The 12,382-nt window shown below is 36.3% G+C and overlaps 1 protein-coding gene across 1 annotated transcript in view; it reads right to left on the bottom strand.

Moving 5' to 3' along the window:
* Positions 1 to 287: 287 nt before the first annotated feature.
* The window catches only part of LOC149226853 (protein NRT1/ PTR FAMILY 5.6-like), a 44,246-nt gene continuing 32,151 nt past the window's right edge, over positions 288 to 12,382 (bottom strand). The window contains exon 4 of the mRNA XM_089380318.1: positions 288 to 360. Coding sequence (XP_089236444.1) covers positions 288 to 360 — 73 coding nt within the window. The remainder of the gene's footprint in view (positions 361 to 12,382) is intronic.

The following is a 12,382-nucleotide window of genomic DNA, read 5'->3' as shown; positions in this document are numbered from 1 at the left end:
TTGGCTATTTCTGCAAGAGGAAGGTCGAACGGTTAGGCTTCCTGTGCTCACTGATTCATTGCAATGGGAAACTGATTCTTTTATGGAAATGCGTGGTTTTTCCATGATGGTGGACTATAACCGATGTGTTACAAATGCACGGAGAACACCATTGACCAAAGGTCGCTTAAGAGGTCGCGGGAAGGTTGTCGAGAGTCGCTTGGAGGTCGAGCGAACTACAGAGGCATGCAGAGGCCGAGAGAAACTCAAAGAAAGCCAAATCTAGAGACAAAGAGCCAGAGCTAGAGCTAAGAGCGAGAGCCAGACCCAGACCCAAAGAGCTCACAGCAGACTTCTAAGAGCCATGGAGCCGTAGTGAAGCTGCAGAACAGCAAAGAGATCAAATGATCAAGTTGTTGCTGGTGTCCAGAGTGTGCTGAAGACAGAAGAAGGAGTTCTAGAGACAATACAGAATTCTGAGGGAGTCAGAGAAGCCAGAAGCTCAGAGCACTAACTGAAGGAGTCAAGTCCATAGAAGCCTAGATCTGTCTGCAGAGTGAGGACAACCAGGAGTAAGATGGCATTCTAAACCCATAGGTTTAGTGTAAACCAATGGAGTTGAGCGTGGAGCTTGTAAAAGATTTTAGCCATAATCCCAAAGAGCCTAATCGATTTGATTAGAGCTCAAGGAGACGTAGCCCAAGATATCAGGGTGAACTCCATATTAATATTGTTATCTCCTGTGGTTTGTTTATCTACTGCATCTTGTTGCTATTATGTGTATGATGCTTATTTTCTGCATTGTTTACTATTGTGAGTTTTATTTTAGCATAAGAAAATGAACCTACAGCACATAAACAGTTAAAAACAAACACAAGACATACACCTATTTTCAAGCACTTTTTAATTCCGCAATTGGTTAATCATAAGATTTGGGAAATATTTAAGCTTTGGAAGTGGGAGAGGTTCTTATAATCTGACAAGAAGCCTTTAGTGCCCCATTTTTAGATCAGGTGGTATCGGAGCTTAAGATTGATTAACCCCACCTTCAAAGAAGGTTATATCAGAACTGGTTATACCAGAGAAAGTGGTATCAAATCAGAATTCTTGAATGACAGAGCAAAGATTGCTTGTCTGAATGGTGTTTAAACAGTCAGAGGTTGATTGTATGCTTGTTTGTAGACTGACTATTTTTTGAGTTTGCAGAGGTGAAGGGAAAGCTATTGATAGCTCACTCCAGGAGAGGACAAAAAGGAAGAAGGGCGAAGGCATTCTTCTTATCCCAAAGGACCTCAAGGCAATCCTTGAAGCGCAAGAGGTTTGTTGCAAAAGGTTGCTGAATAAGCTCTTTATTAATCTTGTTTGAAGTTCTTTTGTTCATTGGCATAATGACAACTTCTACAAGTGAGTCCTCAAATTCTTCTTTCTTCACAAAATTCTTTGATGAAGACAAGAAGCAAGACTTGTTCACCATGATGGATATGGTGAGAGAAATGTGTGAGGATGGAAGGAAGAGCAACATACTTAGAGATCATTTGAATTCCGTGGAGGAAGAGAAGCATATGCTTTCTGACAAATTGCAAGAAATGGAGAGGCAACTTCATATTGCAAATATGAACCTGGAAAGGATGCATGAGTTGGAGACACAGCTCTTTGTTGCCAAAGAAGCCTCAGTCAAGTATCAGCTTGAAGAAGAGGTAGATGATTCCTATTTGTCTTTGAATTCCTCTAAGAATGTTTATGTTGGTTCTTTTGAAAAACATACCAGAGGCATAGGTTGCAAGCTAATGTCCAAGATGGGCTATGAAGGAAAAGGCTTGGGAAAACATGCACAGGGTATTGTTGAGCCAATAATGATTGGGGAAAGGCCTAAGTATTTTGGTCTTGGATATGGACAGTCTTATGGAGAAAGTTCCAAAGCTGCCATGAAGACCATTGAAACAGTTCCAAGAAGGAGTATCGTTGCAAGTCTTCTACCTCAAGAGTGTGAAGATTGTATTCGTGGAGAATGAAATAGCTTGAAACATCATTTGCAGGATGCAGGTGTTCATAAGCATACACTTGAACTAGAGAGTTGTGGAAACTCTGAAACCATTGAAGAGGTTGATGGTGTTCCAAAGGGAGCTACTTCTTCATTCAATTCACCTCCTCATGAAGGCAATAAAGGTGAAAGAGAAAGGTATAAATCTGGTTATAACCATATTCCTTTTGATTATGTTCAGCATGATAAATTTCCATATAAGTATGGGAAAATAATTGCATGTTCCTTTTATGGTTTGGATAACCATAATGTTTCTAGATGTTGGAAGAAAATGGCCACATACAAGAAACTTTTTAAGGAAAGGAAGAAAAAATCCAAAGGTCCATTGGACAAGGAAAATCATGTTGTTAAGAGGATGCACACATGTTGCACCTACTGCCATAAGCAAGGACACATTGCTGAAAAGTGTTGGACTCCGAATCCAACAATGCTTCCACGAAACTTGAAGAAGGTGGAAAGAGAAAATGGCAGAAATGGAAAGGAAGATTCCATGATTGATGTGTTTCAGGATGATTCACATGTTGATGCTGATGTGCAGACAAAGGTAGCACCTTTGAAATGGATTGGTAAGAAATGGTTAGAGTTCTTATCCAATGAAGATTGCATGTCTATTGATGCATCTATTTGCATTTTTTTATTAATGGAATGCAAGTTGCAGGATTTTACCAAGAAGGTGAATGGAAAGAGCTGAGTAGGAGACTAACTTTATTGCTGCAACATTATGTTCATTTCAGCTTTGAAATTACAATGTGCTTAAGCGAAAGTTGAAAGGTGAAATGTATGCATGAGAATGATGTGCATGAACACATGGATGTTAATGATTTCCTTGTATTTAAACATGTATGTGTGATTAACTTGAAGGTTTGATTACTTTGGCATGCATGTAATGTTAATATTGACTTGAGAAAAGTTGATTTGGTCTCCAAGATGGAGATAATGATGAAGTGTTTCATCTTTTGGAAAGAATCCTTGAGATCTTTTCTACATGCTTGACTTGAAGGGTCATTTGTTTTAAAGGCATGTTTTGTGGGCTTGGTATCTAGTCCATCATTTGTATGCAAATGTAAGACATGGAGGTAATTCATAAGATGTGAAAATCTGTTTCTTTTGTTGAAGCAGGAGTTTAGGCCATCCAGTTGTTGTCTGTATTTCTGTTGTTGTTAACAGTTGTTATTGACAGCATGTCAAACAGGTACAAATGTAAATTTTTGTGAAGCAGATGTAACTTCACATTTTTTTGAACCACCTTGGATCAATGATCAAGGAAGAGAAGTTCAAACTACCTTCTGTAACCTTCTCAGCAGAAGTTCTACATGAAGTCAAGGAGGAAAACAGTTCTTCCCAAGAAGACCAGCACATCCAGGAAGGAAAGTGGTCAAAGGCTTTGGTTCATAGGCACTTTGTAAGGCAAGTGTATGGAGGCTAAAAGAAGAGGGTATTGTTACTCTCATTTACTGTTCAAATCAGTATGTCAGTCTTTTGGAGACCATAAGTTCTTTTAGTGGGAAGGTGTGATCCAAAATGGGTCTAGAATAGACTTCTAAGGCTAAAGTATTCCTCGCAGAGGAAAATTAAAGTCAAAGGTTGCTCCTAGAAATAGTCTCATTGCAGATATCTCTTCATTCTGAATCTAACGCAATTTGAATGGGCGAAAATGGACTTCGGATGAAGAATTTATTGTAAAAAGAAATTGCCCATTGTCCTTTGAAAAGGAGGCATTTTCTTATTAAATGGGACTTAGGATAAATAAAGGATTTCTAAAGAAAATCACATCGGAAAGGGTTAAAAGGGCGGACTTAGACCAAAGGCCGAACGGACCCCCGATCAGCGATCTCCGATATATCGGATTGGAGGTAGGCTGCCATGCGATATCTGGACCCTAGGCGAGCCGATTGCGATATGCGATGATCGGTGATCGGGCGATCGGAGGAGCCGAGACATAGACCCATGTCGATAGCGATACGCCGATGCGATGGGGTCGATAACGATATGCGATACACCGATATCGGCGATCGGGATCACAACCATACAAAGGGGCAGTTGACATGCGATATTGCGATGAGCGATGATGCAATCGTATCTGGACCGTTGGATCGCGAGTTTGATCGGATGGTGGAGGATCAATGGCACATATCGCATCGTTGTTTTGTTAATTCCATGGACTTGGACCTCCCGCCTGCGCGATTGCGATATGTGATCAGACCCGGACCCGATAAGGATTATAGATGCAATTGCATAAATTTTGAGATCTGTATTTTCGAATTTTCTATGTATTCCTTTGTATTTGGGTTTTTAGACCTCCCGCCTGTGTGATCTCAATTTGCGATGACAGGACAGACTCGAGAAGGATATAGATGCGATTGAATGCATTTTGAGATCCAGTTAAACACTCCAATCATGTGTTTTCGACAGTTTTCCTATGTATTGCATTATTTGGCTATTTCTATAGTAGGAAGGTTGAATGGTTGGGTTTCCTATGCCCGCCGATTCATTACAATGGGAAATTGATTCTTTTATAGAAATGCGTGGTTTTTCCATGATGGAGAACTGTAACTGATGTGTTACAAATACACAGAGAGCACCATTGACCAAAAAACGCTTAAGAGGTCACGGGAAGGTTGCCGAGAGTCGCTTGGAGGTCGAGCGAACTACAAAGGCAGGCAGAGGCCGAGTGAAGCTCAGAGAGAGCCAGAGCCAGAGCCAAAGAGCTAGAGCCAGAGCCAAAGACCTCACAACAGACTTCTAAGAGCCATGGAGCCGTAGTGAAGCTACAGAATAGCAAAGAGATCAAATGATCAAGTTGTTGTTAGTGTCCAGAGTGTGTTGAAGACAGAAGAAGGAGTTCCAAAGACAATACAGAATTCTGAGGGAGTCATAGAAGCCAGAAGCTCAAGAAGCTCAAGAAGCTCAGAGCATTGACTGAAGGAGTCAAGTCCAGAGAAGCCTAGATCTGTCTGCAAAGTGAGGACAACCAGGGGTAAGATGGCATTCTAAACCCTTAAGTTCAGTGTAAACCAATGGAGTTGAGCGTGGATCTTGTAAAATATTTCAGCCATAATCCCAAAGATCCTAATCTAGTTGATTAGAGCTCAAGGAGATGTAGCCCAAGATATCAGGGTGAACTCCATATTAATATTATTGTCTCATGTGGTTTGTTTATCTGTTGCGTCTTGTTGCTATTGTGTGTATGATCCTTATTTGCTGCATTGTTTACTATTGTGAGTTTTATTTCAGCATAAGCAAATGAACCTACAGCACATAAGCAGTTAAAAACAAACACAAGACATACACCTATTTTCAAGCACTTTTTAATTCCGCAATTGGTTAATCATAAGATCTGAGAAATATTTAAGCTTTGGAAGTGGGAGAGGTTCTTGTAAGCTGACAAGAAGCCTTTAGTGCCCCATTTTCAGATCATTATGAGGGTTAGGTATATGATACATTTTCTTCAAATCTTCAGCTGTAAAGGACCCGATGATTGTTTTTCTCGAAGTGAAGAATGTCCTATCGGCGATGTTGATGTTCTCAATTATCCATTTCACCATATCAGTATAAGGAAAAAATTTGTGTCGAGAAGCAATCCTATGAAGAAAGGAGCTAGCGGCTTCATAGTTGGAGGCTTCAGAAGATGAAGTTCCATCTGTTGTTGCCATTGTTTGAACTACCTTAGGTCCTTCACTTTCAAGCAATTAGTACATGGATTCCCACGAGGATATCCAATGTCTATTGTGCATGTAGTGTCTGAGAAAAGGAGGGGAATTTTTGTTACATTGGAAGAAAAAGGTGCAGATTGTGAATTATCCATGGCTTCCTTTCCTTTCTTTGTCTTGGTCATCCTGTTACATAGCTTCTTTTCGGGTTTAACCAGCAAATTACAAACACGGAGGAATGAAGAGGAATAGGTCTGAAATGCAGAAGTGTTTGAACATATAAGGCTTGAAATGATGGAAAGCATAGTTTAAATGCAAACAAATCTATATATAGGCCATCAAATAGCCTTGGGGATTTAATTCATAAATATTGTTAGAAGTCCTTAATAACTGAAATCATGGCTTCGCGTAATAATTTATTATACCATTAATAGATTGTACTGCAAAAACCTTTCAAAACGGTATTTAGAACCTATTTCCGTGTGTTCTCCCGATATGCGATAGCGATATCATTATATCGGTTCTTTGGGTATGGGAAGTGCGTGATGCGATGATCGCAATATCGCAATCAAAGGTTTTGGAGCAGAGGGGAATGAATATAGCCAAAGGAATTTTACGATTGCGAAATCATGAGGAATGACATGGAATTAGAGTGGGCCCGACTGATGATTAACAAGTGCAACTTTTCATTTGAGTTATTCATTCTTATGATTTTATTAAATTCATGCCTTTTAACAAGTAGCTTTATCACAATCAGAAGATCGGAAGTGAAGGGAGCAACAAGCCTTTTGCTAATTTGTGATTCATCCAGACGCAACATATTTATAAATTGCGTTAATTGTTATATCAGGTCCAGATGGTTTATTGTATATCACAATCAGAATGGTCCTCAAGGCTTTTATATATCATGTTCGTTATAAATTTGCGATGTGGGCAAGTTCTGATATAGAGTAGCTTTTTAACAATACCTAAGCCTTTTAAGTTTTAAACATGTTTTGTTCTCGAGGGCTATTCTTTATCGCATCGTAAGTTTCGAAAGGATAAAATAGGGAATTGTTCATTAAGACTTGTGAAATGTGATATGTCAGGATTTCTTTAAGGCAGGCTCATTCAATTTGTTTAGGCCTAAAGAAATTTGGATTTTTTTATTCAAAAATCAAATTTGCCCTTTTAAAACCCTAAACTATTTTATCTTCATATGTTTTTAAAATTTCAAGGGTCCCCGTTTATCTATATAATAATTTCCTAAGAGATTTATATATAAATAAATGGGGGGTTGTTGCATAGCACAACAATTGGCGATTCACTGGAAGAATCAATTATCTCTGATTTAAAATAATGAAATTTCTAAAACTTTACTAAGTAAAAATAATTCAGGAAAGGAATAGTATTTTCGAAATATTTAGATAAGTAACATTACTCTGAATTTATAAAAAAACTCACTTAATCATAATTCCTTTTAAATCCTCTTATAGATGAAAATTCTTTTGTCTATATTAGTCCTTAATTCATTGTAAAGATAAAGTGGGGGCTTTTACAACTTAGCGTTTTAATATACTCATTTTTCATAGGTAGAGCCACTACTGCCAACAAGCATTCATATCCTCAACAAGGTTACCTTTTAACCATCAATGGTTTAGAACCCCATCCATTTAAGAGTGCAGTCTTTAGAGATAATTTCAAAAGTATATGTGTATTTCATTTTTTTCTTTATTTATTTATTTACTTTTCTTTTGACAATTTTTTGCATTACCTAAAAGCCATTGTCCTGGTTTGGTGACCAGAAAGTGACAATGTCATTCACTGGTTGTAATTGAACTGAACAAGATGGCTCGTGATGAGACCTCTTGTCTTAAGATCAAAATAATCATAAGCCATTACCCTGTTTGATATTCAGGGTTGGTAATGTCAGTCTATTATTTCCCTATGAACATGGTAAGCAAGCTCGTGATGAGACCCCTTATCTTTTAAGGTTAATATATTTTTGAATTACACTCTAAAAAAAGTAAAGTTAATGGATGGGGAGAATCATTGAATCCTTAAGAGTTTTTGGATGACAATTTTAGAGTTGGAGATCCTTCGCTGTAAATAGTCTTTACTTTGTTAAAGATAACTTTTCTTGACTGATAATAGAATAAAAGGATTTTATAAAGTTTGAGGCTTTAAAGAATTTACAACTTCAATGGAAAAAGAAAATTTTAGAGTTTTATGATACTTATCTAATTTTCAATGTTGTGATCATTTCCTTAAGAATTCCTACTTTCAAAGCGAAAGCTCATAAAATGTTTTAAGAGATTTTATTGTAAAGCCAAAAGTAATGGTATTTAACAATATTTTCTAACAAAACTAAAATGTAAATGCGATAATGTTACAGTAGAAGATATCATATTCTAAGATTTTATTTTATTTTTAAATAAGCCCATTGACATGAAGAGAATCTCTCTTTCTTGATAAATCTTGCAATATGAATGTTAATGGGCCCATTTGCTTAGCAATTTGAAATGGCCCAAGCCACATTTTCTGGAATTTAGCATGCTTTCCTTTTTCCTCATGTGCCTTGCCCCATTTAAGGATGAGATCTCCAATTTGAAAAGATTTTATGGAAATAGAACTTGCATCAAAAGAATATTTGACTAGTGTTGATGGCGAGCATGTGTAAGCTTGGCAATTTATCGTTCTTCTTCTAATTTAAGAAATTGACACTGTCTTAGCTATAAAGAAGAAGAAGGTATTTGTTCGATAAATTGGACTAGGGATAATGAAGGAAGAGCTAGATTCGAAGGGATGATAGCCTCTTTCCGATATACTAGATTGAAGGGAGAAGTGCCTATTGAGGCCTTCTGGGTTATTCGATCCACCCATAGAGAAAATGTCAAAGATTTGTACCAATTATTTTGGCTCTGGTCAACAGTTCATTTAATAATTCTTATGAGGTTCTTATTGTTGATTCTGCTAGACCATTTTCTTGGTGGTAGTAGCTATTAGAGTACTTAAGTTTAAAACCCCTCTTAAGAGAAATTCAGTCATATTATTTCCTGACAAGTAAGATGCATTATCAAACGTAACTGCAATCAGTAAGCCAAATCTATTAATAAAGAACCGATCAATGAATTCAATGATAACATCGAAATTGGCTACCTTTAGTGGAATTTCTTCCACCTGCTTAGTAAAATAGTATGTAGCTTTGAGAATATAGTTATGTTTCTTTGAAGAATGAGGAACAATCTTACCTATGATTTAGAGTCCCCATTGTCCAAAAGGTTGTTCAAGTTGACCGGTTGTAGAGGTAAGGCTGGTTTTCATTGTCTTCTAGTAGCAGTTCGACATATTTTTCATTTCCTCGCGTATTCATGGGTATCCTTGAATAAAGTTGGCCAATAGTACCCAACATGTACGATATTATGTGCAGTAGTATATCCTCCAAAATTTCCACCAGTTGGTCCATCATGGAGTTCTGGCAAAACCTTATGTGCTTCAGACTTTTCTAGTCATCTTAATAATACGGAATCATAATTTCTTTTGAATAACACATCATCAATGATCTCATATTGATTTTATTTTAATCTTAAAGCCCTTTTCCTTTTGTGATTGAGTTCAGGGGGAGCATATCCATTTTTTAAATAGAAAATGAGATCAACATATTGGGACTCTAAATCGTTTAGGCTTACCTCATATATTTGTACAATACTACTTGAGTCCTCATCTGCTAGTAGGTTGGAAGCTCCTGTAAGAAATCTGTAAAAACATTGTCCTTTGACAATTTTGGTTGGTTTAACATCAATATGATATTCTTGCAGAGCTGTTACCAAATTTTTCCTCTTTTCCCCTAATTCCCTTTGCATAAGCAATTGTCTCACTGTTGAGAATGGGACTATTATTTTAGTGTGTGTTTTTAGGAGAAAAGGCCTGAAGTGCTTTATAGATTTAAAAACAAAAAAAGCTTGCTTCTCCACCTCTGAATAATTTAGTTCAACACCTTGAAAATTAGAACTAAAGAAAGAGATGGGTGCTTCAATTTGTTGATCATTAAGTTGTGTTAGAACAACAACATAAGATGTTTGAGAAGCGAAAGTGTACAAGATGAAATGATTAGAAAATTTTGGAGTTGTTAAAGAGGGAGCATTCATAATGGCTTGTTTGATTAAATCAAAAGCTTCCCTTTCGTTATGTCCCCATTTAAAGATCATTTTTTTCTTAATCATGGTTTCTAATGGTAAAACAATTTGGGAAAATTCATGAACAAATCTCTTAACAAATTTATCTGACCTAGAAAGGACTACATATATTTTTTATTGTGGGGCAAAGGAACTTCAAAAATTCATTTTATTCTTTCAGGATCGATACAGATGCCCTTTTTGGATATAATAAACCCTCAAATCTTACCTTCATTTAGAGAAAAATAAGATTTCTTTGGATTTAATGAAATTCCATACTTCTTGCAGCGTTCAAAGATCTGTTTCAGGTCATGTAAATGGTTGTTTCTCTTCTTCGAATAAAAATTTATGCCATCCAAGTAAACAACAACAGTTATATTTATCATACCCTTGAAATATATATCCATAGCTCTTTGGAAGGTTTCCCCTACGTTTATTAAACCAAAAGGCATTTTCTAGTAGGCATAGGTCCCCCATTTAGTCCTGAACATAGTCTTTAACCTATCATCTGGGTGGACCAAGATTTGGTTATATCCTGAAAATCCATCAAGAAAAGACATTAGTTCAGAACCAACTATTGATTGCAGTATTTGTTCCATGGTCAGTAATGGGAAATTGTCTTTCTGACAAGCTTTATTGAGATTTCTAAAATCTATGCAAATACGAATGTCACCATTTTCTTCCTGGTAGGTACTAAGTTTGAAACCCATTTTGAATGCCTAACAGGAAAGATAATCTTGGCTTTAAGGAGTTTATTCAGCTCAGACTTGATTTGGCTTTCTAGATTGGGGTGAATTTTCCTTAATTTCTATTGTATTGGTTTGTCATTGGATATCATGGGAATAGTGTGTTGTATGATGGAGGTATCATATGTTTTAAGATCGTTGTAGCTCCAAGAAAAGATACTTTTATACTTTTTTAACAAATGAATAAAGGTTAATCTCTCATCAGGTGAGAGACCAAGTCTTAGATTGATGTTTTGTGGTTTGATATTAGTTCCAAGTTTTACTAGTTCAAACCCTAAGGTCGAACTTTAGAGTTTAGAATTAGTAACCTTCTTAAATTTGTCTTTTAGATCATAAAGATCCTCAAGTTTTACCACATATTTGGGTATGGGATTCTCATTGGATTTCTGTTTCAACTGATTATCATGTTCATTTTCATCAATTATATGATCATTATATGATCCTTCAGATGTTAAAAAGCCTAGGATATCTTCATCGTCATTAAACACTCGCCCATTGTGACATTATCGGGGATGGGTTGTTGAAAAGTTAATTCTATGGAAAACCTATCTAGACTGTAGTCCTCTTATGGTATAAGCTTGGATTCTATATTAGTCAGAAGGTCAGCACTTGCATTTTGAAGTCTAGGGATAGGAGAGATGGTGAATGCTAAAAAATGTGAATTAAGGTCATGAACCAATGATTGCTAATGATTTAAATGTCATAGGGACAATGAATGGTGTTTCTTACTTGTTTGATAACAATTTTAGAATATCCAAATACTTGAAGATATTTGATATCAAGACCTATTTCTTTATACACACCCTAGATTAGTGCCTCATATTCAGTAGTATTAATTGTGCATTCGAATTCCAACCTACACGCTAGCATTGTTTTTTCTCTTTCTGGACTAATTAATATACAACCGGCTCCTGCACCATCATTGGATTTAGATCCATCAAAATATAATGTCGAAAACAAAGTTTTAACTAATGGTTTATCTACAAGATTTATACATATGGAAGAATCTATTTGAGAAAAGTTCTTAATCTAGGAAGTAACAGAGTTATCCAAAAAAGTGACTTCTGTGTGTTGAAATTTCCTAAAAATGACTCAGTAGAGTAGTTTCCAATGATATTATTGTTAAAATTTACTGGTTCATTTTCATCTTCAAAATCAGTTACTGTATGTTTCAAATGTTTTTCTCGATTATTTCTTATTTGATTTGGCTTTCTATTGTAAGGAGCCACATGTGAGACCAATCTGTTGCAAAATATCCATGAAGTTTTTCAAACCAGTCTCTGCTAATAATTAAACCATAAAATTCGGGAATATCAGCAACTAGTATGTCAATTACTTGAGAAAATTTTGGATTAGAAGAGAGTCTAATGCTCACTGAATTCATTTCACCTAAGACTTCAACTTTTGTTCTATCAAGTTGGACAATGTGGACTACAGACTTTTGGGGTGAAACATTTAATTTCGTATAGACTGATCTTGGCATTATGTTTGAAGAGGCCCCTGAGTCTATTAAGAAGTTATGTATATTTTTATTGAAAATTTCAGAAGTCAAGAGGAAAGGGAGAGTGAGTGAGTTAGATCTATTTCCAATGAAGATAGAATCGATGGAATCAACCTTATTTGATGAATCATTGGGAGGATTACCCATTCCTATAGAAGCTTTGGATAACATAACAACAGGAAGAGGAGAAGCAGGAGTTGCATTCAATTCTTTTAGTAATAGCTCCTGATGATGTTTAAGCTTATTGAGCTCATGAAGAGAGATATTTTCTCTGGCTTTCTTCATGTCCTCCACTATTTTATATTCCATGG

Source organism: Pinus tabuliformis, chromosome J (assembly GCF_031772625.1).
Source record: "Pinus tabuliformis cultivar Carrire ecotype Pingquan chromosome J, CPIR1, whole genome shotgun sequence".
Classification (NCBI taxonomy): Eukaryota; Viridiplantae; Streptophyta; class Pinopsida; order Pinales; family Pinaceae; genus Pinus; species Pinus tabuliformis.
The sequence above is the reverse complement of the archived record's forward strand: the minus strand, read 5'-3'. Positions and strand labels throughout refer to the sequence as shown.